We start from the raw sequence: 27,675 nt of genomic DNA, 5'->3' as shown, positions 1-27,675 counted from the left end.
TGTGTCTAGGAACCGAGCTGAATTATGGCTAGCTAGAATGGATACATTCTTAAAGCATTCCCATACCAGCCTTGAAGTTAATTCTGTGGAGTTAAAGGCCATAAGAGCCTGGCTGTCAAATAGTATCACTATCCATAATTCCTAATCAATCCTATATTTGCTTGAACTAGAAGAGCGTGTACTTTAGTCTAAAAGACTTTGCAATGCTCTCCCAGACATTCAATGAGAGCTATTATGGGAAATGAAATCCACACCACCTTTAGATTTTTAGAGCTAACCATAAAGTAACAGATGTTCTGAAATGTTATTATATACGTTTAAAAACTAAATTTAAACGTATTTAAAAAAAAACTAAATTTTATTTTATTTTTTTAAATTTATTTTGAATTTGAAATTGCTAAATAATTGTAAGAAATGCTTGTTGTCTTTGCTCAGTAGGCCAAATATATGTCAGCTATAACAGCTACTGTCTATTCATATTAACATTTGACATATTTTATAGTTCTTTTTATGGTGAGCTACACATTGTTTACTTATTTTATTATTATTGTAGACTGTCAGTTTCTATTCATTTTATTCTTGTTGTAAAGTGATTCTTGAGGAATACATGGATGAAGACCTCAGCAGTTTGTTATGAAATTGCAGATGAAACTTTCCTTATGAATCTATTTTTAATTATACACATTGTTTGATAGTGATAATTGTTCGAAATTAAAAAAATAACTTTAATCTGAAATAGATATTTAGTTTTGACCTAAATAATACTAAAAACAAAAACAACCAAGCAAAATACATTAGTTAGTTACTTTTCTTTTATATTATTGCAACACAATCCATACCAAGAATTGTATTAGACAACGTTTAAACTAACAATTATTTCACTAAAACATTTAATTTAAGATTTAAGTTTCTCTTTAATTATACAAGAAAAATATTAGCTTTCGGAAGAAACAACTTTTAGAATTTAAATGTGTGAAACATGCAATATCATCTCAAAATGGACCTCTGAATAAAAACGTATAATTAAAATAACTATAATAATAATAATAGAAAATAGAAATAGATAATTGAAATAAAACAAATACAAGTAGTAGTAACAATTAATTTTTGTAGATTTTACAAAATAAAATATTTTTATAAATTAGAATAATTATCATGGTCAATACGAATCTACAAAATACTCTAGACAGTAACATATGGCTTGATTTAATTTTCTTGGGCATATTTAATTGCTCTAAAAGTATATCAAGTTGCAAATGATTTGTTCACAGATTGTCCAAAGTCAATCCTCTGCGGAGGTAAATCTGTTGGGAAGTCAACTTTGCTACGTTATCTGATCAACAAGTGTTTACAAAAATGGAGTGGTGTGTTGGTTCTTGATTTTGACCCGGGCCAGTGTGAATTTACAATTGGAGGTTGTATTTCAGCAGTGTTAGTGGAGGATCCTGTTTTTGGTCCCAACTACACGCATTTAAAACAACCATTGAGGTACGTTTGTCTGTCTTTGGTGATCTTAGCATTTAATTAAAATGATTCCATATTTAAGTGTGTTAGGATTATTTATTAGTTCTTTATCATTACTTTTCTTTCAGATTATAACAAGAAAGGAGTAAATTAGTAATCAAATAAATTGTATTAAATTCTGGTTTTTTTTAGGGGGAAGTAAAAAGTGAAGTAATGCAAAATAAAATTTGTATTCATTATCTTTTTATTTTTTAATTAAAGTAAAAATACATTTTTTCAGGTGTTTTACCTACTTTAATTCTTTCTGATTCAAAACTGTAAGGAAGTACCCATTAGTCATGTTCTTGTGTGTCATGTGTTGTCTTTAGAGAAAAGAAGCTCATGCAATCTTTCCAGTTTATAAGTCAGTTTGTTTCCGAGATATCATGCTGTGGACAGATAGTAGATAAATAGAAATTACATTTTTCCATCTCCTCGAGTAACAGGCTTCACTAATGTCCAGCTAATTACCAATTTAAAGACACTCTGATAATTAAGTATATATTTTATGACGAAGATGAATGTAGGAGGAGGAAGGTGCAGTATGAATGCCCATAAGGACAATAAACTGTTTTAAGATTTTAAATTTATTTGCTTTTGACAGTAAAAATATTGTTTATGAATACAATAGTAATAAATTATAGTTTCACTGAAACTTTTCGAGTAATTTTAGAATTATATCTAATATACTATACAGCCGCATGTGTAACTGACTCACTGACTGATATATATAGATACAAATTCTAACATAGTTCTAGAAGTGCTGGAAACTTGAAATTTGGCACGCAGGTTCCTTTCACACTATGACCCGGAGGAAAAGTCTGAAAACCGGACTTTTTTACTTTTAAACCCCTCAAAAAAATTCCTCAAAAATCACGCATTCTTTACCCCTGCAGGCATTTCTTGTAAGCCTGATAGCGGGTGAACCGTTGGAGCTAGCTTCGATCTGACGAAAAATCGTTAGTCAGGAATGAAGTGAACTACAAAAAAGGTCTAGTGACTTTTTGTCCTATCTCGTGTGGTTAAGCGACAAAATGCGGGAATGTTTGACATTCCAGAGATTTTTTTGCTTAAAATAAAGTTTCGAACCTGATAGTGTCCGAACGGTAGGTCGTAGCTCAAATCTGATTGACCCATCAAATTAGCAAATTGCGCGATCTACAGAAAAGGTCCAGTAACTTTTTGCTCTACCTCCAGTGGTTCGGCCGAAAAACGTGATTATGTGCAATTGTTTTGTAATTTTTACGTGAAACTTTTGTTTTCGGGCTCGATAGCGGCGAAACCATTGGTCGGAGGTCGAAATAAGACAAGCGTTGGAGTTAGGAAATGAGGTGATATACAAAAATGTGCCAGTAACTCTTTACTCTATCTCCACTGGTTTGGCCGCAAAACGCGATTAAGTGAAAATATTTAGAAATTTTCGCCTAAAAATTTACCTTTCGGGCTCGATAGCGGCTAAACTGTGGGTGGTAGCTCAAAACAAATTTTTAAAAGGATGATTTATGAAATTGCGTGATCTACAAAAAATGTTCAGTAACATTTTACCCTATCCTCAACGGTTTGGCCGCATAACGTGTTTTAAAGTATTGATTTTTTAGGTTTTACGTGATATTTTTAAACTGCCCAGTGCAGTCTTTTGTCCTAAGCTCTGTACTGCCTAAATTATAGGTCGTAGCTTAAATCTGATGGCATAATCGAAAGAGATAATTAAATTTTCGACAAGAAAGGTTCAATAACTTTTTCTCGTATCTCTAACGGTTTAGCCGCAAAATGCCCTTAAATTCAAAACTTTGGTTAAATCTGGATAATTCAATAAAATAGGTCTTCTTTTAACTCCAAGATCCCTAATCTAATGCTCGGACATAAACTCTCCCTGAATACCGCTAATCCAGTTAACGAGTGAATATACCCCACATTAGAAATTGGCTGAACGTTAGCTAAGCGTCAATAGTTGATAGGGATAAAGTGAATTTTTATTATGTTCACAGACACAACACCTTCTAAAATAAGCCCATGTGTCATTAACCCCAGGTAACATTAACCCCCCCCAGAAATTTCCTGGTATGACCAAATAACCTCCAGGGTAAACTAAACCCCCTGAAGTCTTAACCCCCGGTAACATTAAAATCCTCCCCAGGGAATTTCCTGGCATGACCTCATGTCCGAATTTTACCAGTCACCAAATCCCTCTTATCTCTGCAATTAGCAAACACCCAAAAGGGGGCCTGGGGGCGTAGCCCCCAGCGAGCTGAAGGCGAGTATATATATATATATATATATATATATATATGTATATGTATGTATGTATTTATTTATTTATTACAAAGTTAGCTATCTTATATAACAAAGTTTTAAAATCTATGTTTAGTACATTATTAAAAAAAATTTGTTCAGCAAATTTATTATCTATGCATTCAGGAAGTTTATTCAACAATCATATTCTAGATTAATATAAAAGATTTTGAAAGTGAAAATTGTAGTTTTCAAGTGGAAATAATCAAAGCCCTTATAACATACAACAATAATTTAGTTATTTATTTTAATACATGTAAAATAAAATAAAACCATTAATTATTACAAATTGAGACAGAGTTAAGAACAAACTCGAAGGACCAATGAATATATCTAATTTATTAAAATCCAACCTGACAGACCAATCCACATTGTTGATAGTTTAGAACAAATATGGAAAAGAAGGGGAAGTGTACATAGAAAGAAAAGGGTTGAATAAAAGAATGATGCCACTCTCCGAAGTCGTCTTCACTTACCACATGCACAGCACAATACAGCTGAGATTTCTTACCCTCCCAAAAGACTGTCACAGGGTCGTCACACTAAAGGCACATTAGAGTTGAGAGCACATTTTACATTCTGACATAAAAAAATAGGAATATCCAATTACGCGAGATACCACATTAGTCCAGGGTCGCGAAAGACAAACTCTAAATACTAAATTTAACATGGATCAAGGAAGTTCTATCGGTTCCCTCACCTTGTGTGAGTTAAATCACATAATATTTAAACAGCAAGTAAAATTTGAGAGTGTTGTGCTCAGCCCAATACAAGCACTTGATATTAAGATCCACACATTCCAGACTCATATTTTGAAAATACATCAAAAGCGAATCAAGGGAAACTATAGATGAGCCACATTAAAAGCGACTTGCGCAAAGGGAGGAGCAGGAGCTTGACCACGCCCTCTTTCACTGCTGATCTATTTCTTGCTGGTGATCTGCTTCCCTGTGTTGGTGTTTTCGAGCATTACGCTATGTTTTGTTATTCTCGTTGTTACGTAATAACAAATATTATTATTTATGTTAAAAATAGTGCATTGCATCTATTTAATATGTTAGTATAATTAAGAAATATTTTAACAAATGTTTATTGTTAACAGCTGTTATAATTACTGTTTGTAAAACAGCTGTTATGTAACACATACCCTACGAGTGGTAAAGTGGCGACTGATTGGTTGGTAAGGAATATGGAGGGGGAAGTGAGCCCGCGCTTCTTCTCCCTCTCCACATATCTCTCTCACTCACATTCCCATCCGCACTGTTCACTTAGTAAGTCACTTTCAAAGCGGCTCATCTATAGTCCACACCTTGTGTGTTAAAGATTCCAGATGCTTTACTAAAACGAATATTAGCTCAATTATCGCTGTGACTTTGTCTTGAGTTAAAATATATATATATATACTCATTCTTCTAATTAGAATAAAAGGATTTATAATTGTATCTGTGCCTCTTGAAGCCTATTAAACGTTTTAATAGGTGCTGAAACACTACTTGAACCTTTGAACTGGCAAAGTCATAATTTGTGATGCATTTTACCCCTTTGTGAACTGGAATTTGTGTAATCTTTTGTATTAAACATCATTTACTATTTTCGTCATAATTCCAATAATTATTGCTTGAATTGGATTAAAAGTTGTATCATTTTAACCAAAGACTTTACAATTTCTATGAGATGTAAGATTCTAACATGATTGTTACGGTTCTAGTCTCCTGTTACGAGACGAAATGGGTTGCAATTTGCCATCTAGTAAAATTTACTTGTTTCAGGTCTGTGTTTCTAGGAGAGATAGATGTGACCAAATGTCCCGAGAACTACATTGAAGGTTGCAAATCACTGATTCATTTTGCAAGAGAAAACTACAGTAATATTCCATGGCTAATCAATACAATGGGATTTACAAAAGGTAGGAAGTGGTGTTACATACATTTCAGGTGGGAAAAATTATTCTTTATGATCATCCTAGTAAAATGGTAGCCATTTAAAGATTTTGTAATGTTGAAAGCAAGGAATTTTATGTGTGATCTGTATTTATATGAGGAAATAAATATTCATTAATTCAATACAACATTAACTATACTGTTTCCTACAAACAGTGTGGTCCAATTAAATAGAGACTTAATATTAAAGTGGAAAAAATAACTAGTTCTGTTCTTAATAAGGGATGAAAATGTATGTGTTTCATGTTATATATCCTAATGGCCCATACACTATGCTACTAATGCTTGATAATCATCTTGTTAGGTTTTCATATTTAGTCATATCAATTAATCAAATTTTACGCATTAATATAGTTTTTACTAATAATTAGAATTGTATGTTATTTAGAACTGCTCTTTGCCCACCATTGTCCGATACCATTTTTATTATAAGCCATCTATTTCCACTTATCTTTGTACACACACACACACACACACACCCACCTGCATTCCAAATCTATAGTGGTCCGATCGTCACGTGGTATGAGGTGACTTCTGCCGACCAATCAGGCGTCCAGGACGCGGACAAGAAAAGGTCCCCAAGGCATCTCTCCAGTTCTTCTTAAGACTCCGTCTCGCTAGGTTGTACGTCAACACCAGCTCTAACCAAGTTCGGGCCGTGTCCCTTTGTCTTTTCTCTTGTGAACCGTAAGCCGTTCTATGGCAGTTAACAGTCCCTTCGAGCCGGACATTATTTGGTTAACGAGCCAAAAGTAACTTTGTCGCAACGTTCGTGAGTGAACCGAAAACAGTGTCAAGTGAAGGTGGAATCTTCATCCCTCAGCAAGGACTCCACTAGCGCAACGTTCCTTGGAATCAACCCAGGTCGAACTACAATCAACCCAACTTCATGTGTGTCGAGGTATCAGACAATGGACGGTGCAAGGTAACAGTGTTTCATCATTCTTATTATGGTCCTTCGCAACTAAAGACAATCTTCTTTTCAACCAAGATTTAAAAATCCTCAACTAATTCGGACATTTTTGGACAATTTAACGGAAGAAGAAAATCATTTTAACACTTGTATTTTGCTCTAATTGTGTGCCCTTTTTTCCTAATATTATGTTTTGTGATCTCATTCGTATTTTTTATTTTTCCCAAACGACTAAGAGTTATTCCTTAGAAAATCAATGTATGGGCTCCACCTGCTCAGCTATCGAAGTATGAGTTTTAAAATATTAGACATTTTATTGGTCCTTTGAATAATTGCGGTCCGCCAAGCCGGATCTAACATATCTTTGGGTCCTTCTGACCGGATATTATACATAATTTTTGGTCCTTCGAGCCGGATTTTCATCAGACTATGGAGAAATAAACTTTATTTGGTGTTGGAAAATAAGACGTTGTGTTTCCATTGTGTAAGAGACTAGTATTTGTAGCGCCAAAAGGTAGCGTCCCCAAGCGACGCGCGGCCATCTTGAACACTCATCCCCTCACTACTCTTACATACCACACTACAATTTTAAACGCATTGTTTGTAAACAAACATTGACACATCTTATACCTTACATCCATTGTCTATACACTACATTGCATTACACTTGCAACATTTATTGTTTTGCCAACTATTGTATCTCATTTGTGATTGTCATAATAATTAAGTAAGAATTTATTATGAGAGGAAATTGAAATATCTTGTATTAGTGTTTAACTACAACGTCTCTGGAAATATTGTGTAACCACATCTAGTAACCTAGTGTTGTGTAAATGATAAATAGCAGTTAGTATAAAGTGCTAGTGTAGTAGCTCGCCACTTGCTTTATGTGAATTCTACTTAATATGGTAGTTGCTACTTAGCTGTCTTATTAAGTACAACCTGTACAAATGACTAGTAGGGAGAAAATGCTTATTGTACTTTGTTTACAGTTATTTTAAGCCACAATTTACTTTTCTCAGCAATTCGCTTATACGTTTTCTTAATAATTATTATAGAAAATGCCACAGATTCATAAATATTTTAAACTATTACACAACATTACAAGGTATATTGTGTGAATAATTGAATTATGTGGAATAATTTGTGTGTAATGTAATTTTCAGGTTTTGGTGTGAAGTTGATATGTGACATTATTAAAAACGTTAAACCAACACATGTGATTGAAATTGAGAGTAAAAAAAGGAACTTAAACTTTCCAATGAGGTTGGACCCTGGATTTGTGCACAGTCAAAATTTTGGTAACTGTGCTACCCCTCTAGACTACAAGTTCTTTATAGTAGGGTCAGGAGCTGAGGAAAAAGGAAATAACTCACCAAAAGCAAGGTAACTTAAAAAAAAATCACTAGTATATTGTTTATAGGGTGATCATTGAAAAAAACATCCATATCTTAGGTAATTATTTATTAGTGGTTACAATCCTCTTTTTATGTATATCATTTTTAAGTTCATAAGAACTTATAAAACTACTAGCTGTTACATGCCGCTTCGCACGCAATCTGAGAACCAAAGTCCTTATATTACTTAGTAAAAGCAATTATGATGTAATATGATGGGAGTCCTATACAAATTTTAAAACATAAGTAGGCATACATCAGGTAGATCATTATTTAAGTTCGTGGTAAATAGTATCATAGTTTAACTTAATTGGTATATCATGTTTGGCACGTGTAGGAGCATTTCTGGTTCTAATTAATTATATACATAACGTCACAGCTGAATCTGCCTTGTCATCCCAATCAAGAAAACACGAATCTCAGATCACACAGGTCTCGGAAACTTACTTCGGTCAAAAAGCGTATATTTTCAGTCCTTGTCATGTATTTCAGGTCTAAGATATTTCCAGTACTATAGTAGAGTTTGCCTTGTTGTTCTGACGAAGAAGATATATACAGGGTGAGTTTTTTAAAGTGATCCAATAGCTAACTTTTTAATTACACGACTTAACACCACACTTTAAATTTGGAACTTGCTCAATTTTAAGTTTCACTCAGGGATACACTTTCAAATTTTTTGAAGATGGCCGCCATTTTCCAATATGGCGGTCAACTTTAAAATCTCTTATGGAACACCCTGTATTTTATGTTGTTTTTAGATTCTACTCAACAAAATAATACATTTTTGCTTTTGAGAGTTTTTCAATATCTCTAATGATTCAGGAGCTACGTGGACTGGAAGTTTTCATAATTTTTGCCAATATGGCGGCCAACTTTAAAATATTTTATGGAACACCCTGTATTTTATGTTGTTTTTATATTCTACACTACAAAATAAGACATTTTTGCATTTTAGAGTTTTTCTATATCTCATAAACCACTTTCAAATTGAACAGTTATTCATGTTTTTCAGTCTTCTAGAAAACACAAAAGCCAGGTTCGAATACAGAAAAACATGAATAACTGTTCAATTTGAAAGTGGTTTATGAGATATAGAAAAACTCTAAAATGCAAAAATGTCTTATTTTGTAGTGTAGAATATAAAAACAACATAAAATACAGGGTGTTCCATACAATATTTTAAAGTTGACCGCCATATTGGAAAATGGCGGCCATCTTCAAAAAATTTGAAAGTGTATCCCTGAGTGAAACTTAAAATTGAGCAAGTTCCAAATTTAAAGTGTGGTGCTAAGTCGTCTAATTAAAAAGTTAGCTATTGGATCACTTTAAAAAACTCACCCTGTATATACTTACGTAGAACCGAGATGCCTACTTCGGTTAAGTAGTGCCTACTTAAGACCATTTAAATTCTTCACTTACCTACTATGTCACAGTTTAGCTTGCCATATTGCCTCGATCAAATTTTGTATACGTTCGATTATCTAGTTCTCAGAAATCTACTTTGGTCAAAATCGTGTTGATATAGTTGAGTTTGCTAGGACTGAAAAGCTTATTACGACCTAGGGGGAAGTCCTACCTACTTCTTATGTACTTCCGGTATAAGGGGGAAATTCTTATTAAGGCTATGCAACATTCCAAAATAATCGTTATTAAAGTTTTGCCTTACACTTGTTTTTTGGACTGTAACCAGGAAAAGAATGAATCGTTAAGGTATGTTAGTATTCATTTTTCTTTTTTTCCGTAAGCCATTGTTAAAATGTAATATAAAGTCAAGGAAGCCCACCATTTAAAGTAACCTATGTGAAAACATTCATAACTTTGTTCATTAAGATTAGTTTTATAACAGTATTTAATGCATTAGATGATTTTAATTCGTCACTGGCGCAATCTTTTTTTTTCCCCTCAAGATCGCTTAACTGGCTGCAACTTTGAATTGGGCTCTGTTACTTTTTCCGATTTATTTGTCTGTTTATATTAACTTGTGTACTTTTTGTGTTTGCCTACTTGCATCTGCCAGATTCTGTGAGTGTCCGTCGTGGATGTGTTCCTCAATTTGTCCTGTGGTTTGGTTTTTATTCCGCATAAATTAACAACCCTAACCTCTGTAACGTCAATAACAACTGTAAAAACTGCCTTGATATTATAATAGCCACTACGTTAAATTTTTCTGCTGCCACTGCCTTCTAGATCAAATCTTTTTTTATTCTTCTATTCATTTGCCATATATTCCGCTTTATTACTATAACAATTTTTCTCCCCCCGCTGGTGGATTGAGTAGCTGGCGGGTTTTGGATGTTGTTTTGGATATTGTTGTCCTTTTAACTTTCTATTGCAATTTGCATATCATCAATAGTTTTCATTGTTGTCTTCATCACTATCAACTCTTCGCCTTTTTTGAAGGGTTATTATTTGCTCTCTTGTTCTTTTCTAGGGGTGGATTTGTTTTGTTTTTGTTTTTTGAATTTTTGAATCAGCTATCTCCACTGCTTGGGTTGCTATATCTGTAATGGCAACACCGATAAAGTACCCTTGTGGCGTCTGTCTTCGAGAGGTTACGGAACGCCAACAGGGAATCAAATGCGATGACTTTTGTTGTAGATGGTTCCATAGGGACTGTGTTAAAATATCTAAGGCTGAATATGATCGTTTGGCAGCCGACCAGAGTCTTAAGTGGGAATGTCTTAGGTCTGACTGTGAGATGAAAATAAGAAACCCATTAATATTCTTATATCACAAATAGCAGGTTTTGCCTCATTGCTATCCGAGCTCTCCACCAAGATGGACACCTTAATGGAACTTCCTACCAAGATTGATGCTCTTAACACTAAGTTAACTGCGTTTGAAGATAGAATTGCATGTACGGAAAAGCGCCTCGATGCTCTTGAGACTGCAAAGGCGTCACAGGTTTTAAAACCCGAGGACATCATTTCTGAGATGAATGATCGTTCCAGGCGAGCTTGCAATGTTATGGTCTATAACTTGACGGAATCTAGCAGCAGAGATACTGAGGCTAAAAAATCCCATGATGAAAGACTTACCACTAAGCTTTTTGAAGCTACTTGCCCCGGACTTACCTCCTACAAATTCCCTACCGTTCGTCTTGGAAAGGCTGCTTCCAACAAGGCCCGGCCACTGAAAGCCATGCTGAAAAGCCAGAGTGACGCCTTCGGAAATACTTCGTAACTTTTCAAGTGAGCGCCTTATAACTGTTGATGGTATCCTTCAAGATGTAAAAGTATCCAGAGATCGAACACCCAATGAAACTAAACACTTAAATGCCCTAACAGGAAGGGAACAGCTTAAAATCAGGCAGAGTAGTGGTGAGGCCGATATCACAATCAGATATGTCAATGGCATACCTACAATTGTTAAATCTAAGCCAAAAAACGCATAATTTTCAACGGTCAAGACCAACTCTGCATACTTTTCCAAAATGTTAATGGTCTAAGAACAAAGTTTTCATTACTTCGCCAGTCTCTAAGTCATTCGATCTACGATATTGTTGTTTTAATTGAAACCAATCTCACACCCGATGTCAGTAATTCTGAACTTGGATTTGACAACTATACTGTATACAGGTGCGATAGATCATCTTTATCGAGTCTCAAAACTGGCGGTGGGGGTCTTGGTGGCAATCAGAAAGGATCTCGATTCTTGGGAGCTCCACCCGTCCAGTGGCTGTATTGAGTGTGTCTTCACAACCATTAAGCTCAATAACTCCTTTTTCTTCCTGGGCGGTGTGTATCACCCCCCAACCTGAACTCATATCAATACATTGAATTCTCCTCCCTACTTGAGGAACTCTTTGTTGCCAATCCTATCTTTAACATCAGGTTGGTGGTGGGAGACTTCAACCTACCAAATGTTGATTGGTCTAATCCCTCTTCTTGCCTCTTGGATCTATCTGCACAGACTGTATACGATGTTATGTCCTTCCTAAATCTCAACCAATATAACTACATCAGAAATGAGCGAGGTGTTCTTCTCGATTTGGTCTTCTCTTCTGAAGCCTTACGCGTCCTAAATGCCTCTGACCCGCTCCTTGCAGCCGAATGCCATCATCCTGCTTTGGAAATGGAAATCTTCGTGCGCCCCAAAGAAGAACTGAATTATGGTGTCTTTACTCCCAATATAAGAAAATGTGACCTTAACTTCGTGTTTGAATGGGTGCAACGCCTAAATTACCCTCTACTTGATGTTACAGACTCTGTTGACCATAGGTTTTTTTGAATTTTGCTCACAGTTAAGTTGCACTATTAGAAAAGCAAGCCCACCCAAATATATGGGAATCAAGCGCTTCCCTGTTTGGTTTTCTCCCGATCTCAAACAGATGATAATCAAAAAGAAGACTTTACATAGGCGCTTCAAACAGAGTCTTGATGATCGGACTTATCTTCAGTTCTGTGGTGCTCGTGCTACCTGCAAAAGACTGGTGAGAGAATGCTACTCGACATACATCCGCATTGTTGACTCGTCTATTCAAGGAAACATTCGTGCCTTCTGGAATCATATAAAATCTTCTAAGAGGGTACCGTCTCTTCCCTCAAAAATGCAGCTTGATGATGAATCTGCGGACAACCCGCAAGGTATCTGTGATTTGTTCGCAAAGTTCTTTTCCTCGGTCTACAGGCCCTCGTCACAAAATCCACCAGTGTACAACCTTGAAGCAACAATTTCTATATTTTCATGTCAATTCACCTGTGAAGAAGTGGTGGCTGAGTTGAAGTCGCTCGACACAAACAAGGGTGCTGGCCCCGATGATATCTCTCCTATGATCCTGAGGCATTGCAGCGGTGTAATATCGCCTCATATCACAGTTTATTTCAACGCTCTTATGGCTGCTGGCATCTTCCCTGCTAATTTAAAGATTGGATATATAACACCTATTTTAAAGTCTGGATCTCCTTCTGATATTAAGAACTATCGCCCTATAATTATCCAGTCAACCTTGGCTAAGGTCTTTGAATCGCTTGTCCTTCGAAGATTGATGTTCAGCCTCAAGAATGTTATCAACATTGAACAACATGGTTTTGTCAAAGGGCGTTCGACCACTTCAAACCTCTTATATTTTCAAAATAGTATCCTCAAAGCGTTTTCTAACTCACACCAAGTTGATGCCATCTACACAGATTTCTTGAAAGCATTTGATCGAGTTAGTCACAACCACCTTGTTGCTAAGCTCAGAGCTGTTGGTGTCGGTGGGGCGCTCTTGCGTTGGCTGGGATGTTATCTACGGGACCGTTTTCTTCAGGTGCGAGTGGCGTGCTCACTATCCCAACCTTTCCCAGCTGTTTCTGGTGTACCTCAGGGTTCCCTACTGGGGCCAGTGTTGTTCACAATCTTCATTAATGATCTGGTTCAATGTGTGGGTTCAAATGTTCTACTTTTTGCTGATGACGCTAAAATTTTCAAAGAAATTGCATCTGTGAAGGATTGTGTGTCCCTACAGGAGAGTATTGATTTGCTTGCAGAATGGTGCGACGTTAATGATTTGCTTCTGAACATTTCCAAGTGCTCTATTGTGACATTCTCTAGGTCAGATACTCCTATTCTTTATCATTATAACCTTAATAATCAACCCCTGGCACGTTGTTCTAAAATAAAGGATCTGGGTGTCATACTTGCTTCCGACCTAAGTTGTCATGAGCATATCAATCACATTTCTAAAAAGGCTAATGCAGCACTCTATTTTGTTATTAGGACCAGTCGTGATATTTTTTCTGTCCGAGCTCTGAACATCCTCTACGTCCACCTTGTTCGACCCATACTTGAATATTCTTCTACTGTCTGGAACCCTTACCTTGTTGGTCACATAGATAGGCTTGAGAACATACAGAACCGCTTCATTCGTTTGATTGGGCTGCGGCTGGGCTTTGAGTACCGTAATGTGCCGACTGATGGCCTTCGAGTTCAGTTTAACTTGGAACCTCTCCATTCAAGACGTATAGTTCATGATCTGCTTTTCTTGAAGAAGTTGATCTGCTCTGTCATTGATGCACCTGATCTGCTCGAATTGCTGGACTTCCGGGCATCACGTCATCTTCGTCACCCCCAGCTGTTTGCAAGGCGGCACTACACCACACAGTACATGTTCCACAGTGCTTTTCCACGTCTTCAACGCCTGGCAAACAACCTCCCGTTGTTTTAATATGAGCTGTGATGCCTTCAGGAGAGAGTTGAGACTAGCCTGTCATGACTTACATATCGTCTGATAACTTTCCCCCATTATTCTTGTTGTGTTGCTCTGTTATTGTTTCTGCTTGTGTTTTGTTACACATTTATAATTACGACTGTGCCTCTTGGTTATATATTTACATTTATTGCGTGCATTTGTTGTTTTTATAGTTTTTTTTTTTCTCTGTTGGTACCTATATATATTTTACTCTTGTTATTTATTTACAGTATTTTCCCCATTGTTGTTTACTTTATATAGTTTATTTGCACTGTTATTATTTATTCATATGTCATGTCTTAGACAGTAATGTGCATGCATTTAAGTTAAATATGCATTTAAGTTAAATATTTTTTATTTTTTCAGTTTTTTATTTACCACTATCAGTCATTAATGTTAATATTTTTTTTACTCTTGTTATTCATTTAAAGTTTATCTTTCATTGTTGTTAATAATTGTATAGTTTATTTGCACTGTTATTGTTTGTCTGTTTGTTTCTCCACATGGTATCACATCTTACAGTAGTGTATTAAGTTAATATTATCACTAATTTTTAATATAATTTATACTTTCTTATTACATTAATTATACGTTAATTATGCCTAGATCTGATTTGGAGTCCAGTTGCATGTTTGGTTTGGCCCTTTGTTTTAAGTATGATTTAATCATCTATTATAAGTTAATAAATGTAAATTGGTTTTTGACCGTTGGAAGGAAATAAATAAATAAAAATCTGGAGTAAAATTTATATATTAATGTTTTATTTACTATCTGCATTAACACTACCAATTAAGCACTGTTTACTTATTATTGATAAAATTCAAATGTAAACAGACGTTTCAGAAAGTTTGTCGAACTATAGCTGTCAAAATATGTTTAGTTCTTATCATAACATTCGAATGTAAACAAACTAATTTTTCAATTTGAATTCGACTTTATTTGGTGAAATGAATGTGTTATGGGTGGTAAAAAGCACTCTAAATGTTAATTCAGACCAAAAGCTATACCTGTTCCAAATTTCAGCACAATCCGTATAGCAGTTTCAGCGTGATTCGAGGACAAACCTCAAAACATCCAAATATCCAAACATTCAAACTTTCGCATTTATAATATTAGTGGGATTAGACTTAAAAGAAGATAACAAAAATAAAACTATTGTGGAACATTTTCTAATCTAAACAATACTCTACCACCTTCCTCTTGTTTCTTTTCCAGCTTTGTCTCAAAGTGATGCATTGTCCTGTTCCTTGAGGCATTGAATAAGTTTGTTAGTATGCTTCAATAATGGTTCAATTGATTTTGTGCCTAAACTTTCTCTTCTTCCATTTCCCTTTACTTCAAATTGACAATGGCTCTGGATGATAAAACCTTAGATTTGAACTAAATAACCTCACTGTACTACTGGTCGTTGCTGTTTTTTTTTAAACAACAAATATATATTAAGTTATAGTTGACAGAAAACTTATAAGATTTAATATTTCTGAGGTAGTTTTTTAACTAATTTTATTGTATTCTTTTGCATTTTAAATGCCCAGTTTTGACTGTGGACACTCTGAAAAGTAAATTAACAGCCTATGGTCAAGAGTCACTTTAAATAAATTAATTTATATTTTTTGTTATGCAAATTAATTATAATGTAGTTAAACTATTACCAGTAGATTGTAATTCAATGAACATCCTGTTGGATAGAAATATATAGTCACTACCAGGGTTTATATTTACAAAAGAATTAGTGTATACTCTATGATTGAAGAGGTACTGTAACTATCTTAAGATCTACTTATGATGATTTTTATGTCAATTAAACATAAAATGTAATGAAAAACCCTGCATTTTAATCCTGGATGTTTTCTGAATCAAACATTTTATTTTCAGAGGCATGAGTCCAGCAGAAGCAAGAAACTTGGTGATACTTGCATATTTTAGTGAGGTGTTGAGTCCTGAAATGTTACGTCTGACACAAGCTACGCCATATATGTAAGTATACTAAATCTGCTTCTTACAAGTATAAAGTGAATAACTCTCAGTTGCTAGTAACCTCCTCCCCCCACCAACAGACACTTGTTAAACTAAAATGTCATGTAAAAATAAAACAGAGAGCATGATAATTCTTATACAGTACAATAGCAAATAATCAAGTAAACCCTTTACATTGAATTAACTGCATAGTTCACATGTATTAAGTGTCTTGCACTAGTCTTTCAGCTGGAAAAGGTCGCACGTATATTCAGAAAAAAATCTATGTAGAAATTGTAACAATTAATCTGCTTGAACCCAAATATAATTATGAAAATTAGCTAATAAATAACAAAATTATTACTTTTTTATGATTGTACATGAATTGCCTAAAATAGCTTGGTATTTGTGAATAATACCTCTAAAAACCCTAGGCATTTTTTACTAATACTCCGAAAAAATGTCTGGTACTGTGCTGTTACAATAAATTATAATTGTTAAATAAGCCTTCAATTTAATTATAAATACCATATACAGAGCATAAAATGAATCTTAATTATTAATTTGTGATTTAATTTGTAATAAAGCAACAATGTTAAATGTATATAAAATAAAAAAAGCTGTTTAGTGATTCTTGTAATTCTAATCCTAATAATATTATGAATGTGAGCATGCCTTTGTTTATTTTGCTTTTACACGTAAACAATTCAATTGATTATACTGAAATGTTACATGGACATTCTTAAGGTCTCTGGTATGAATATACGCATATTATTATTTCAAAATTCCCTCCTGGTTACGCCCCACTGGTCTCTAAAGTAGCAAAAAATCCCATTTCGGTCTCTAAAGTATTTTTAGTACTAAGTAGGTAAATATGTTTCCTTCATCAGGACAACGAGGCAAACTCAACTATGGCACTGAAAATGTATTAAACCAGAAGTAGATTACAAGAGCTGGAAATATGCAATTTCCTTTACCATAGTAAGTTTTTGAGACATATGTATACATTTTCTTGATTGGGCAACAAGGCAAACTCAGGTGCGACATAAAAAATATAATTAATTTGAACCAGAAATGCTCCTATGCACACAAAACTTATACAAGTTTAGACCCTCAACCTCTTATCGTACATCCATAAACACTGAAATAATATGAATCTGATCGTATGTCTACTTACGTTTGAAAAATATTATAAGGAACCATCGTTACCATCATGTTATGGACTTTAATTTAAAAAATTGCGTGTGAAGCTTCGGGTAATAGCTAGTTGATAATAAGTAGTTGTGTGGGTGAAAAGCCAATGAATACAAATGAAGAGCACCTCAGATCAAGTTTTGAAACATCAAAGTTGAAAAACTTGGGCAAATTTATTAATAATTTTAATTCAAAGATTTTTTTTATTTCAACAGATGTTGCAAAAAGTACAAGCTGATACTAAATACTGTACAATAACATTGCCACACTCTTAGTCCTTTAGTTATTTTACAGTGCAAAGGCTTTTAGAGCACAAAAGATATAAGGATAACTCCTGATCATATTGTGTACAAGTAACATCCAATGTCATTTTCCCCTTTCCTGCAGTTGTTGCTGCCATGGCCCCCTCCAAGATTTTGAAAAAGACGTTTTATGAAGAAAAATTTAATTATTGTCACATTGTACTAAAAATAAAATTAAATAAATTTCTTTCTAACGTTTTATTTTTTGTGTGCCAAAGTGCAATATCACCTGTTAAAATAAAGATAATGGTAAACTAAAACTTAGTTGTCTCTCTCCCTCCCAAGAAAACCACTGGGTCCAGCCATGATTGTACCAATGAGTTCTCTCCATCTCGTTGATTTGTTATGATAACAAAAACGTTAAACGTTAAAATATGATAACATTATCTATTTCTAATTTTTTTTTAGAGTAGCAAAAAATACTGATATGTGAGGGATAAAATGTATTTTCAAAAACGCCATTATATAAATATATTTGAATATTTAAACATCAGCCATGCCTAACTAACCAGATGTTGCCAAAATTGGTATGCAAATATAGTATGTAATTAGTCGAATATTGCTTGATATTTTGGAGATTTTTCTTAACTTTAAAGAATTTGTAATAAAAATCAAATATTACGTAAACACCTCTCTAAAGTTTTAGATTGCTTTTGTATTATTTATAGTATAATAACATTTAAACTGAACCTCTTAAAATTTTCTCAATTTTTAAGGACTGATTGATCTCCTTTCAACACTTTTAACTGCCATGCCGACCTTCCACCTTATTACCTATAAATATAACAAAATAAAGTATTTTATTTTAACAGATAGATAATAAAAATAAAATTGAAAAAGAAAATACAGTGATTCTGCTTTGTGAAAAAATGTAATGATAAATATAAAGACTATAAATAGGCAGTATGTTCAGGTGTTAAAAAGATTCATTTACAGAATGTTGCCATTTAAACTTTAACATAGTTTGTATATCTTATTTTTTAAGTTTATAATCCATGTATATTTTTAGAGGTGACTCCATAAATACCAATTCCAAAAGATATATGGGACTGGATATTTGCTACTTTTTAAGGTTTCTAAACTCCTGCCAACATTTTTAAATTTATAGAAGGCGCAAATACTGAAAGAAACTGCTTTTGCTACACTTTTTACATGGTGATCCTAACTCAATGCATTATCCATAATTCAACCAAAAGATTTGGTTTTATTTATTTCTTCAAAATCGTATTCTCTTCAGTTATTTTCTAAGTATCAATTCCTTCTAAATTTATACACATTTACTTCTTTGAGATACTATATTTTGTGGTGAATTGGATAACATTAGTTTTTGATAAACTAGGTAAATATTGTAGCCATTAGAAAAAATGTAATTATTCTACTTAAATTTTGAATTTTCTATGCTTGAATTTCTGAACAACATTTTTTTTTATTATAAAATTAGCATCATCTGCATTTGGGAAAATATGTAAGCACATTATTACAAAATTTTTCAGATATTATTCTAGGCAATCCCGTAAGATAAGAAAGGAACAATAAAGACCCTAGAATCAAGCCCTGTGGAATGTATGATTAAATTTAATTTGGATTTAATAGAAATTAACTGATGATACTTTGCATAACTCAGCTCCATATAATGCATTTTACCTTCTAAATAGGAATGCAACTATGTAAGAGTAGAGCCATATATTCCAAAATTTTAAAGTTTATAGATTAACATGGTCTGTAAGACACTATAAAATGTCTTATTCAGATCCGTGAAAATCCCTATCACTTGGATCCACTAAAGTAATCATAATCATTTTCTGTTGGTTTCCCATACTTTATTTTAGTTAGTAAACTGTGTATGGTAGTGCCAACATCAATATTGTCTGACATGCTAAATGAGTGCTAGGATATTGATAGGGGAAGGGTTTTCCAAAGTGATTCCTGAAACCTCCAGCATTACAAGCACTCTTCTGCCTGGGCTCCCCAAAATCTGAGGATATGCAATCTACAAAGCCTGTGGACATTTGACATGTTGTCCACAACCACCTCAATGCAAGAGTTTGTCCTAATGTGTTCTATTTCAGAAATTTTCAATTATCGTTATTCAGCCAGAAGAGATATCTCAATACCGTTACTCTGACTCATTCCGTAAATTCTGGTTTGAGAGTGCCACCACGAAATACTGGTTATTATTTTATGCATAATTTTATTCTTACCTTTATTGTTTAAGTTTAGACTATGTGTTATGTAATCAGAACCTTTAAACCTACTGAGATTAAGAAGATGAATGTTACTATTTTGGGTCATTAACTCACTAACATAATTGTTAGCTAGATATATTATATATACAGGGTGATTCAAACCTAAACGGCAACCTCTCGGGAGCTTATTCTAATACCTAAAAACAAGTAAAAAAGTTCATATAACCATATGCCCGGAAACGCTTCGTTAGCGAGTTACGCCTAGCGAAAGATTTCGCCCAGATTTCAGAACCCTTGGTGAAGTCAGGCCGTATAAAAATGGTAAAGGTATTACAAAGATACAAATACGATTGTTTTTTATGTTTTTATATCTGACAAATTTATTAAAATTCGTCCCAGAGCTGTAAATGCAATACTTTCAGAGATATCTTACGTAAAACACAAGAATTGGTGCAAAGAAATAACACATTTTTGTGTTTAACGTAAGATTACTTCCATAAATGTTAAATAAAGGTCATTTTTTTCTTAAACAGATTTGTAGAACATTTAATTCTGAAAAGATTCATGTGAATTACTTAGGAAAAAAATTAATAATAGGTATTGAAATTTAGCTTTATTTAAAAATAAAACAGACGCACAAAAATGCATATTCTTATCTGCATAAAATATTAACTAATGTTTAGGTTGTGAGTAACAGCTGATCATTTATTCAACACTTTTTATCATCATATTTTCTTTGCAAAGGTTGGCAATATCAGCTGATCAACAATTAAGTTCATGAAGTAATATTTGAATAACCTTTATGGAGGTTTTTGTATTGTGGCGTGTGAAGATTGTATTTTGTGAGATCCTGTGATTATTTGGAAATATTTTATACAAGTGTATAAAATATTGTATTAAATATTTATTTTTAAAATATTTTATTAAATATTTTTATAAAAGTGTATGTAATTATCTTAGTAAATAATGGCAGATAATGTAAATGGTATGTATTCGTTTGAAGAGTGTACGGACATGATACTGATTTACGGCAAAGTTAACAAGAATGGTTTAGCTGCAGTTCAGGAATATCGTGATACTTTTCCACATCGAAGAACACCTGATCGCAAAACATTTGAAGCTGTGGAGAGACGACTTAGAGAAACTGGTAGCTTTAAACCGAAGCGAATAGATACTGGTCGTCAACGTAGCGCAAGGAACTATAATAATGAACAAGCAATAATAAATGCTGTAGAATTATCACCAACCACAAGCACCAGACGATTATCACGTCAGTTAAATATTTGCCAGTCAAGCGTATGGCGGACACTTCATGAAGCACAGTTGTACCCATTCCATATAACACGTGTTCAAGACTTATTACCGCAAGATCTTAATAAACGGAAGATGTTCTGCCGCTGGTTAAGAAGAAATTGTTTACGACATCAGTATTTTCTTCGGCGTATTCTCGTTACTGATGAATCCTGTTTTACTAGAAATGGAATTGTAAATTTTCGTAATACCCATACTTGGGCGTACAACAACCCACATGAAACTGCGACGAGGCATTTTCAACATACATTTTCAGTCAATGTATGGCTTGGTGTTCTGGGTGATAATTTGATTGGTCCATTTTTCCTCCCTAATCGACTTAATGGAGTAGCGTACTTAAATTTTTTAAGAACAAACCTGCCTACCCTCTTGGAAGATATTCCTGTTCAAAACAGAATAAATGCATAAATCGCAGTTTCATGTGGATTGTCGTACGCCCAAGTATGGGTATTACGAAAATTTACAATTCCATTTCTAGTAAAACAGGATTCATCAGTAACGAGAATACGCCGAAGAAAATACTGATGTCGTAAACAATTTCTTCTTAACCAGCGGCAGAACATCTTCCGTTTATTAAGATCTTGCGGTAATAAGTCTTGAACACGTGTTATATGGAATGGGTACAACTGTGCTTCATGAAGTGTCCGCCATACGCTTGACTGGCAAATATTTAACTGACGTGATAATCGTCTGGTGCTTGTGGTTGGTGATAATTCTACAGCATTTATTATTGCTTGTTCATTATTATAGTTCCTTGCGCTACGTTGACGACCAGTATCTATTCGCTTCGGTTTAAAGCTACCAGTTTCTCTAAGTCGTCTCTCCACAGCTTCAAATGTTTTGCGATCAGGTGTTCTTCGATGTGGAAAAGTATCACGATATTCCTGAACTGCAGCTAAACCATTCTTGTTAACTTTGCCGTAAATCAGTATCATGTCCGTACACTCTTCAAACGAATACATACCATTTACATTATCTGCCATTATTTACTAAGATAATTACATACACTTTTATAAAAATATTTAATAAAATATTTTAAAAATAAATATTTAATACAATCTTTTATACACTTGTATAAAATATTTCCAAATAATCACAGGATCTCACAAAATACAATCTTCACACGCCACAATACAAAAACCTCCATAAAGGTTATTCAAATATTACTTCATGAACTTAATTGTTGATCAGCTGATATTGCCAACCTTTGCAAAGAAAATATGACGATAAAAAGTGTTGAATAAATGATCAGCTGTTACTCACAACCTAAACATTAGTTAATATTTTATGCAGATAAGAATATGCATTTTTGTGCGTCTGTTTTATTTTTAAATAAAGCTAAATTTCAATACCTATTATTAATTTTTTTCCTAAGTAATTCACATGAATCTTTTCAGAATTAAATGTTCTACAAATCTGTTTAAGAAAAAAATGACCTTTATTTAACATTTATGGAAGTAATCTTACGTTAAACACAAAAATGTGTTATTTCTTTGCACCAATTCTTGTGTTTTACGTAAGATATCTCTGAAAGTATTGCATTTACAGCTCTGGGACGAATTTTAATAAATTTGTCAGATATAAAAACATAAAAAACAATCGTATTTGTATCTTTGTACTACCTTTACCATTTTTATACGGCCTGACTTCACCAAGGGTTCTGAAATCTGGGCGAAATCTTTCGCTAGGCGTAACTCGCTAACGAAGCGTTTCCGGGCATATGGTTATATGAACTTTTTTACTTGTTTTTAGCTATAGAATAAGCTCTCGAGAGATTGCCGTTTAGTTTTGAATCACCCTGTATATACAACGATTTACAAGATGATTTAAAGGCTTGTCTGCTTTTTGATTGCATCTGTACATATGCTTATATACACATAACCTTCAACTTTATATTTAAAAAACCACCAAATTAGTACTTTGTATAGAGAGAAAATAAGTTATGTTGATTTAGTCTTGTGTTCATAGTGCCATATACAATGAAAGCCTCTGCTAATAATAGCTTTTATAAAATTAATAAGAAATACACTTATAGTTGTGTTTAGTAAACATTTTAAATATTTTTTTTTTTAGGATAAATATGGACCAGATAAACCTAAAAATCACCAACAAATACAACTTCACAAAAGCTCAGTTGTGTGCAACAATGAATGGCAATTTGGTTGCACTTTGTATTATGAATGAAGGCGACAAATTTCCTCACTGCCCTGGATTCGGTAACTATAGTATTTAATTTGTTCTATTGGATAAGAAATGTTAGTGGTAAAAATGTATTTATTTGTATTTAAAAAAATGTTATACAAGTAATTTTTTAGAAACATCAAAAGTAATAAGCAAATTGGCATTTGATTAATTTTTTGAAATATCTGAAGCATTCATTAACTTTTTTACTGCCGTGTGAGATTTTCTATATTTGTACAAGGAATGCCAAGCCTTCACAGGCATGTTTGAACTAAAATTGCCAGCCACTTTTGACTAAATTGTGCTGTATATCTGTAAAAATCTGGAACTCCACTACTTTTTAAGTTCAATTCATGATTTATTCTTAAATAGTTGTAAATAATATACAAAAACTTTACCAATAAAAAAAGTATTTCCGAATGATTAAAAAAAATGTTTGTACATATTTTTGGTTTAAAGAGATTAATTTATGTAAATTTCCTTTTGTAGTAATTACTAAACGTTATATACATAATGCACTTTTAATTCACACTAATCAATAGCAAATCTGAAAAGGCTAAAAAAGAGAAAATTTATATTTTAAAACTAAGGTCAGTATGAAGCAGAACGTAAAGCATAGATCTTGACGGTGTTCGGTAGTACTGACCTCTGGGGTGCGGGCGGTCATGGGTCAGGCAGTAGCCTCTGGTACTGGTACCCAAAGAGTTAATGGTAATGTAATTGTCGGATAGATCGTTTGATACTGAGATTATAAAACATTATAATTACTGTATTTCAATATTACTAGTTCAAGTACTTTTTATTTTTATTTTACAAATTCGGGCAGTAACACTAAAAGAATTAAATATTTTATTAAAAAAAGTATTCTGTCATCGTCATGTTATTTTAACTTAATATGCCAATTTTCTTAATAAAACCCCATTTGCAAATGTTTTTGATTTCCAGTGAGAAAGTTATCACCACAATGTTTACTATTTTAGGATTTTAATTTTAGTACATTCTAGGAAAACAGTTAAGTTAAACTTTTAGATTATATTGATGTCTATGTAAATATTAATATTTTAATTTTGTGAGCTTCAATTATCTTAGTGTAAATCTTATAGCATATTTTTTTCTGGTCGACACCCTGGCAGGTCAAGGACTTTATTGTATACATATCTGTTATTGTTTATTATGTATTAACTATGTTTTATTTTTGGGAAATAAATATTTTCTTTCTTTCTTTTCTTTCTTTCTTATTTTGTGTTTTATTTATTTTACTACTTATCTATATTATGGCTACATCCATTATGGCTACATCCATAATGGCAACATCATTGGAAATATTCGAAAAATTTTTACTTGTGTATAATTTGTTGCCAGCAATAAAATGGTTCACACTTTTGGCACAGGAATTAATTATATTGAATGGCACTAAAAGGATAAGTAATAATAAATATCAACTGAATAACATAATAAGTTCGTATATCACTGAGTATTAATTATGAATTTAATAAGATAAAAATCATTGTAACAGAGCACATCAAAGCATAAGCTAAAGTAGCAACTCACATCTGCTGAACCATAAAATGGATTAGTATTAATAAAATGGATTCTAAATTCCCACAAGAAAATATATTATCTGATTCCGATCAAAAATTGTAAATAACAAACTTATGTATTCTGAAAACAATAAGCAGCATCTACTATTGTTATTATTTATTTTTGCATGAAAGGTTAGTGTTTATATCAAACGTTAGATGTGTAGTCAGAAGTATTTAAATCTCAAACTAACAGAATGACTTAGAAAGGATATTATTTTTATACATGTAATACATGAAATTCCAAATATAAACTGTATAAGCAAGACAAAATTCTGTAAAAGCTGTGTAGTGTTTTATTTTTTATGCGCTGTTTAATTGTATGATATTAAAATTTGTGAAGAAATACAATTGTATTAGTTTAAAAAAATTATTTGAAACTTTTAAGTATGATAAGCATTCCAAAAACTGATCATTTTAATTGTTAGAGAACGTAGCACATTTAATACATAACTACTCAAAATGTCTGGTAAGGCATATTATTCACCTTTACAAAATGTACTAGGCCATTTGCAGTATGTTGCATGTACCTCATTGGACTCAGTGAAGATACCAAATCGGAAATGTACCTTATGATGAAAAATCACAGCTAAAAATAATTAACCATAGAAAAGTTGTAATCTTCGGTTCACCTGTGCTGACACAATTAGCAAATTCAAGGTTTAATTAGATGAGTGTAAGTATTTAAGTTTTAATCCACAGACAGTACTGAACCAACTAATTTGGTTATAACTGTGGATATTAACACTGATTCATCCCAGCAAAAACATACAATACACTATTAGTTTAATATACATATTTGTAAAATATTGAATTGATATTTAAATATATTCAATTTTTTAAATACATTGCGTCCTAAATATTTAATATAGAAACTAGGAATGATTTTAAATATGAACATTTGAAATTTTTTAAAGCGTTCTCTATAAATATACAAAGTTAGTTAAAAAGAATTTCTAGAAGCTAGAAAAGTTAAAGCTGAATCACTGACATGAATACTTACTTTCATTTTTATGTAGAGACTCTATAAACTTTTCATAAGAGTTGAGTAAACAACTTGGGATGTTTACTTGAATGGATATAACTTCCATGATGTATTTACATTGACTATCAACAAACTGAGGGGGAAAGAGAAACAAACAATATAACTGCATGCAGACTCAGTTGTTGGCCACTCCAAGTGAACATTCGTGTCGTGAAACAGAGTTAATACATGAAAACAAATGTTGTCCTAATAATGTTCATTGCATTTTTACACAAATTTATTGCTTTGAAAACCAAAATGATAAATAAACCTTATTTGACAACCCGTTGGCAACATTTATTGTTTGCACAAATTGTAACTCTTTTATCACTTTGAATTCACCTGTAGTAAACCATTTTTAATTTTACAGGAATCGTTCGAGGAATAGACTACCATACTAGTACTATCTATCTGATAACCCCCATGCCGAGGGACGTGTTGAAACAAATCAACTGCATAGTGAAAGGTAACATTTGTCTTCCTGAGTCATTGCACTTCAGTCAAGTAAATGAAGCTGTTGGCCCTATTCCTTTCTTGGCACATACTTCTGGTAAACCCACTTCAAGATTTGCTAAACGAGATTTCAGAAAACTTCCAGTGTCATAAAGGCAGTAACAGAAATGATCTAAGTATAAGGATATGAAGTGTTTATAACTATTTTTATTGTTAAAAATAGTCTAATTTAGTTTTAATTTATCATAAGTTTTTATTTTATTGTAATAAACTGTTTTTATACAATTACGTATGCGAAGTTGTTATTATTTTACTTCAAACTATCGGAATAGCTCTAATTTCAGTTGCTATTTATTGTACAAATGACGGAACACTTTATTAGGCAGATAGCTTTGAAAAATTAAATTAGAGTTAATTTGAATTTCGTTATCAAATATGAGTTGAAAACAGAACTATTCCGATACATTGACATCACCCTGTACAATGTCTTTACAGTGGTTTTTTTGTGAGTTACTCCACAAGTAAAACTAATTAGGCAAAATCTAGAGATTCATTCATTCTAAATATTTACTGATTAAGGTTGAAATGCTCAGTTATTGTTGATGACATGTTAACAATCTGTATGTTTTTACCTAACTACAAATTAAAACTTTTATTATGCGTTTTCACACTACACATCTCGGCAACAGCACAGCATCTTTGGCAGTATAATGTTATGGGTACATTCACACCGGTGCTGTGCTGGTGACGTGTTGGGACATGTTGTCAAGCTGCTGTTCCCCAACATGGCTGTTGCTGTGCAGTCGCAGTTCAGTCTTCGCCTTTAACTCTGCAAAGTGCTTCGTTAAAGTACGATGTAGTTGTGCTCATTGAACTTGTTGAATCGTATCCGTGTTTGTGGGATTATACGAATGAAGATAATAAAAATAAAATAATAGTAAAGAAAAAATGTTTACATTGCTGGAAGATGGTACGATGAGATAGGCACTGAAGAAAAGAAAGTTTGTGACTTAATTGGAAATAATCTATATGAAATATGTCACTATTTTTCAGAGGTGTATCCAGGGAGATTGATAATGCTAAAATTTCGGTTAATACTAATAATTCTTAGATGAAACTCAAACTAGTCGTAAATTATTATAAATTTATGACAAATATAACAATAATAAATTGTAGGCCTACACTGAATTCCTTCAATTCGTCTCTGACTGATGCTTCTGTTTTAAATATAAAGTTGGCCACCTCTCTTTCCGTCTTTACGCTAACTTCAT

At 33.1% G+C, this 27,675-nt stretch overlaps 1 protein-coding gene across 2 annotated transcripts in view; it reads left to right on the top strand.

Moving 5' to 3' along the window:
- LOC124355004 (polynucleotide 5'-hydroxyl-kinase NOL9) overlaps positions 1-26,696 on the top strand; it is a 37,113-nt gene extending 10,417 nt beyond the window's left edge. For both annotated transcript variants that reach the window (XM_046805870.1, XM_046805871.1), the window contains exons 2-7: positions 1,272-1,488; positions 5,565-5,701; positions 7,815-8,034; positions 16,093-16,194; positions 23,240-23,382; positions 26,322-26,696. In XM_046805870.1, coding sequence (XP_046661826.1) covers positions 1,272-1,488; positions 5,565-5,701; positions 7,815-8,034; positions 16,093-16,194; positions 23,240-23,382; positions 26,322-26,557 — 1,055 coding nt within the window. In that variant the 3' untranslated portion in view covers positions 26,558-26,696. The remainder of the gene's footprint in view (positions 1-1,271; positions 1,489-5,564; positions 5,702-7,814; positions 8,035-16,092; positions 16,195-23,239; positions 23,383-26,321) is intronic.
- Positions 26,697-27,675: the final 979 nt, after the last annotated feature.

Source organism: Homalodisca vitripennis, chromosome 2, assembly GCF_021130785.1.
Source record: "Homalodisca vitripennis isolate AUS2020 chromosome 2, UT_GWSS_2.1, whole genome shotgun sequence".
In the NCBI taxonomy this organism is placed as follows: Eukaryota; Metazoa; Arthropoda; class Insecta; order Hemiptera; family Cicadellidae; genus Homalodisca; species Homalodisca vitripennis.
This window is presented reverse-complemented; position numbering and strand designations above follow the sequence as displayed.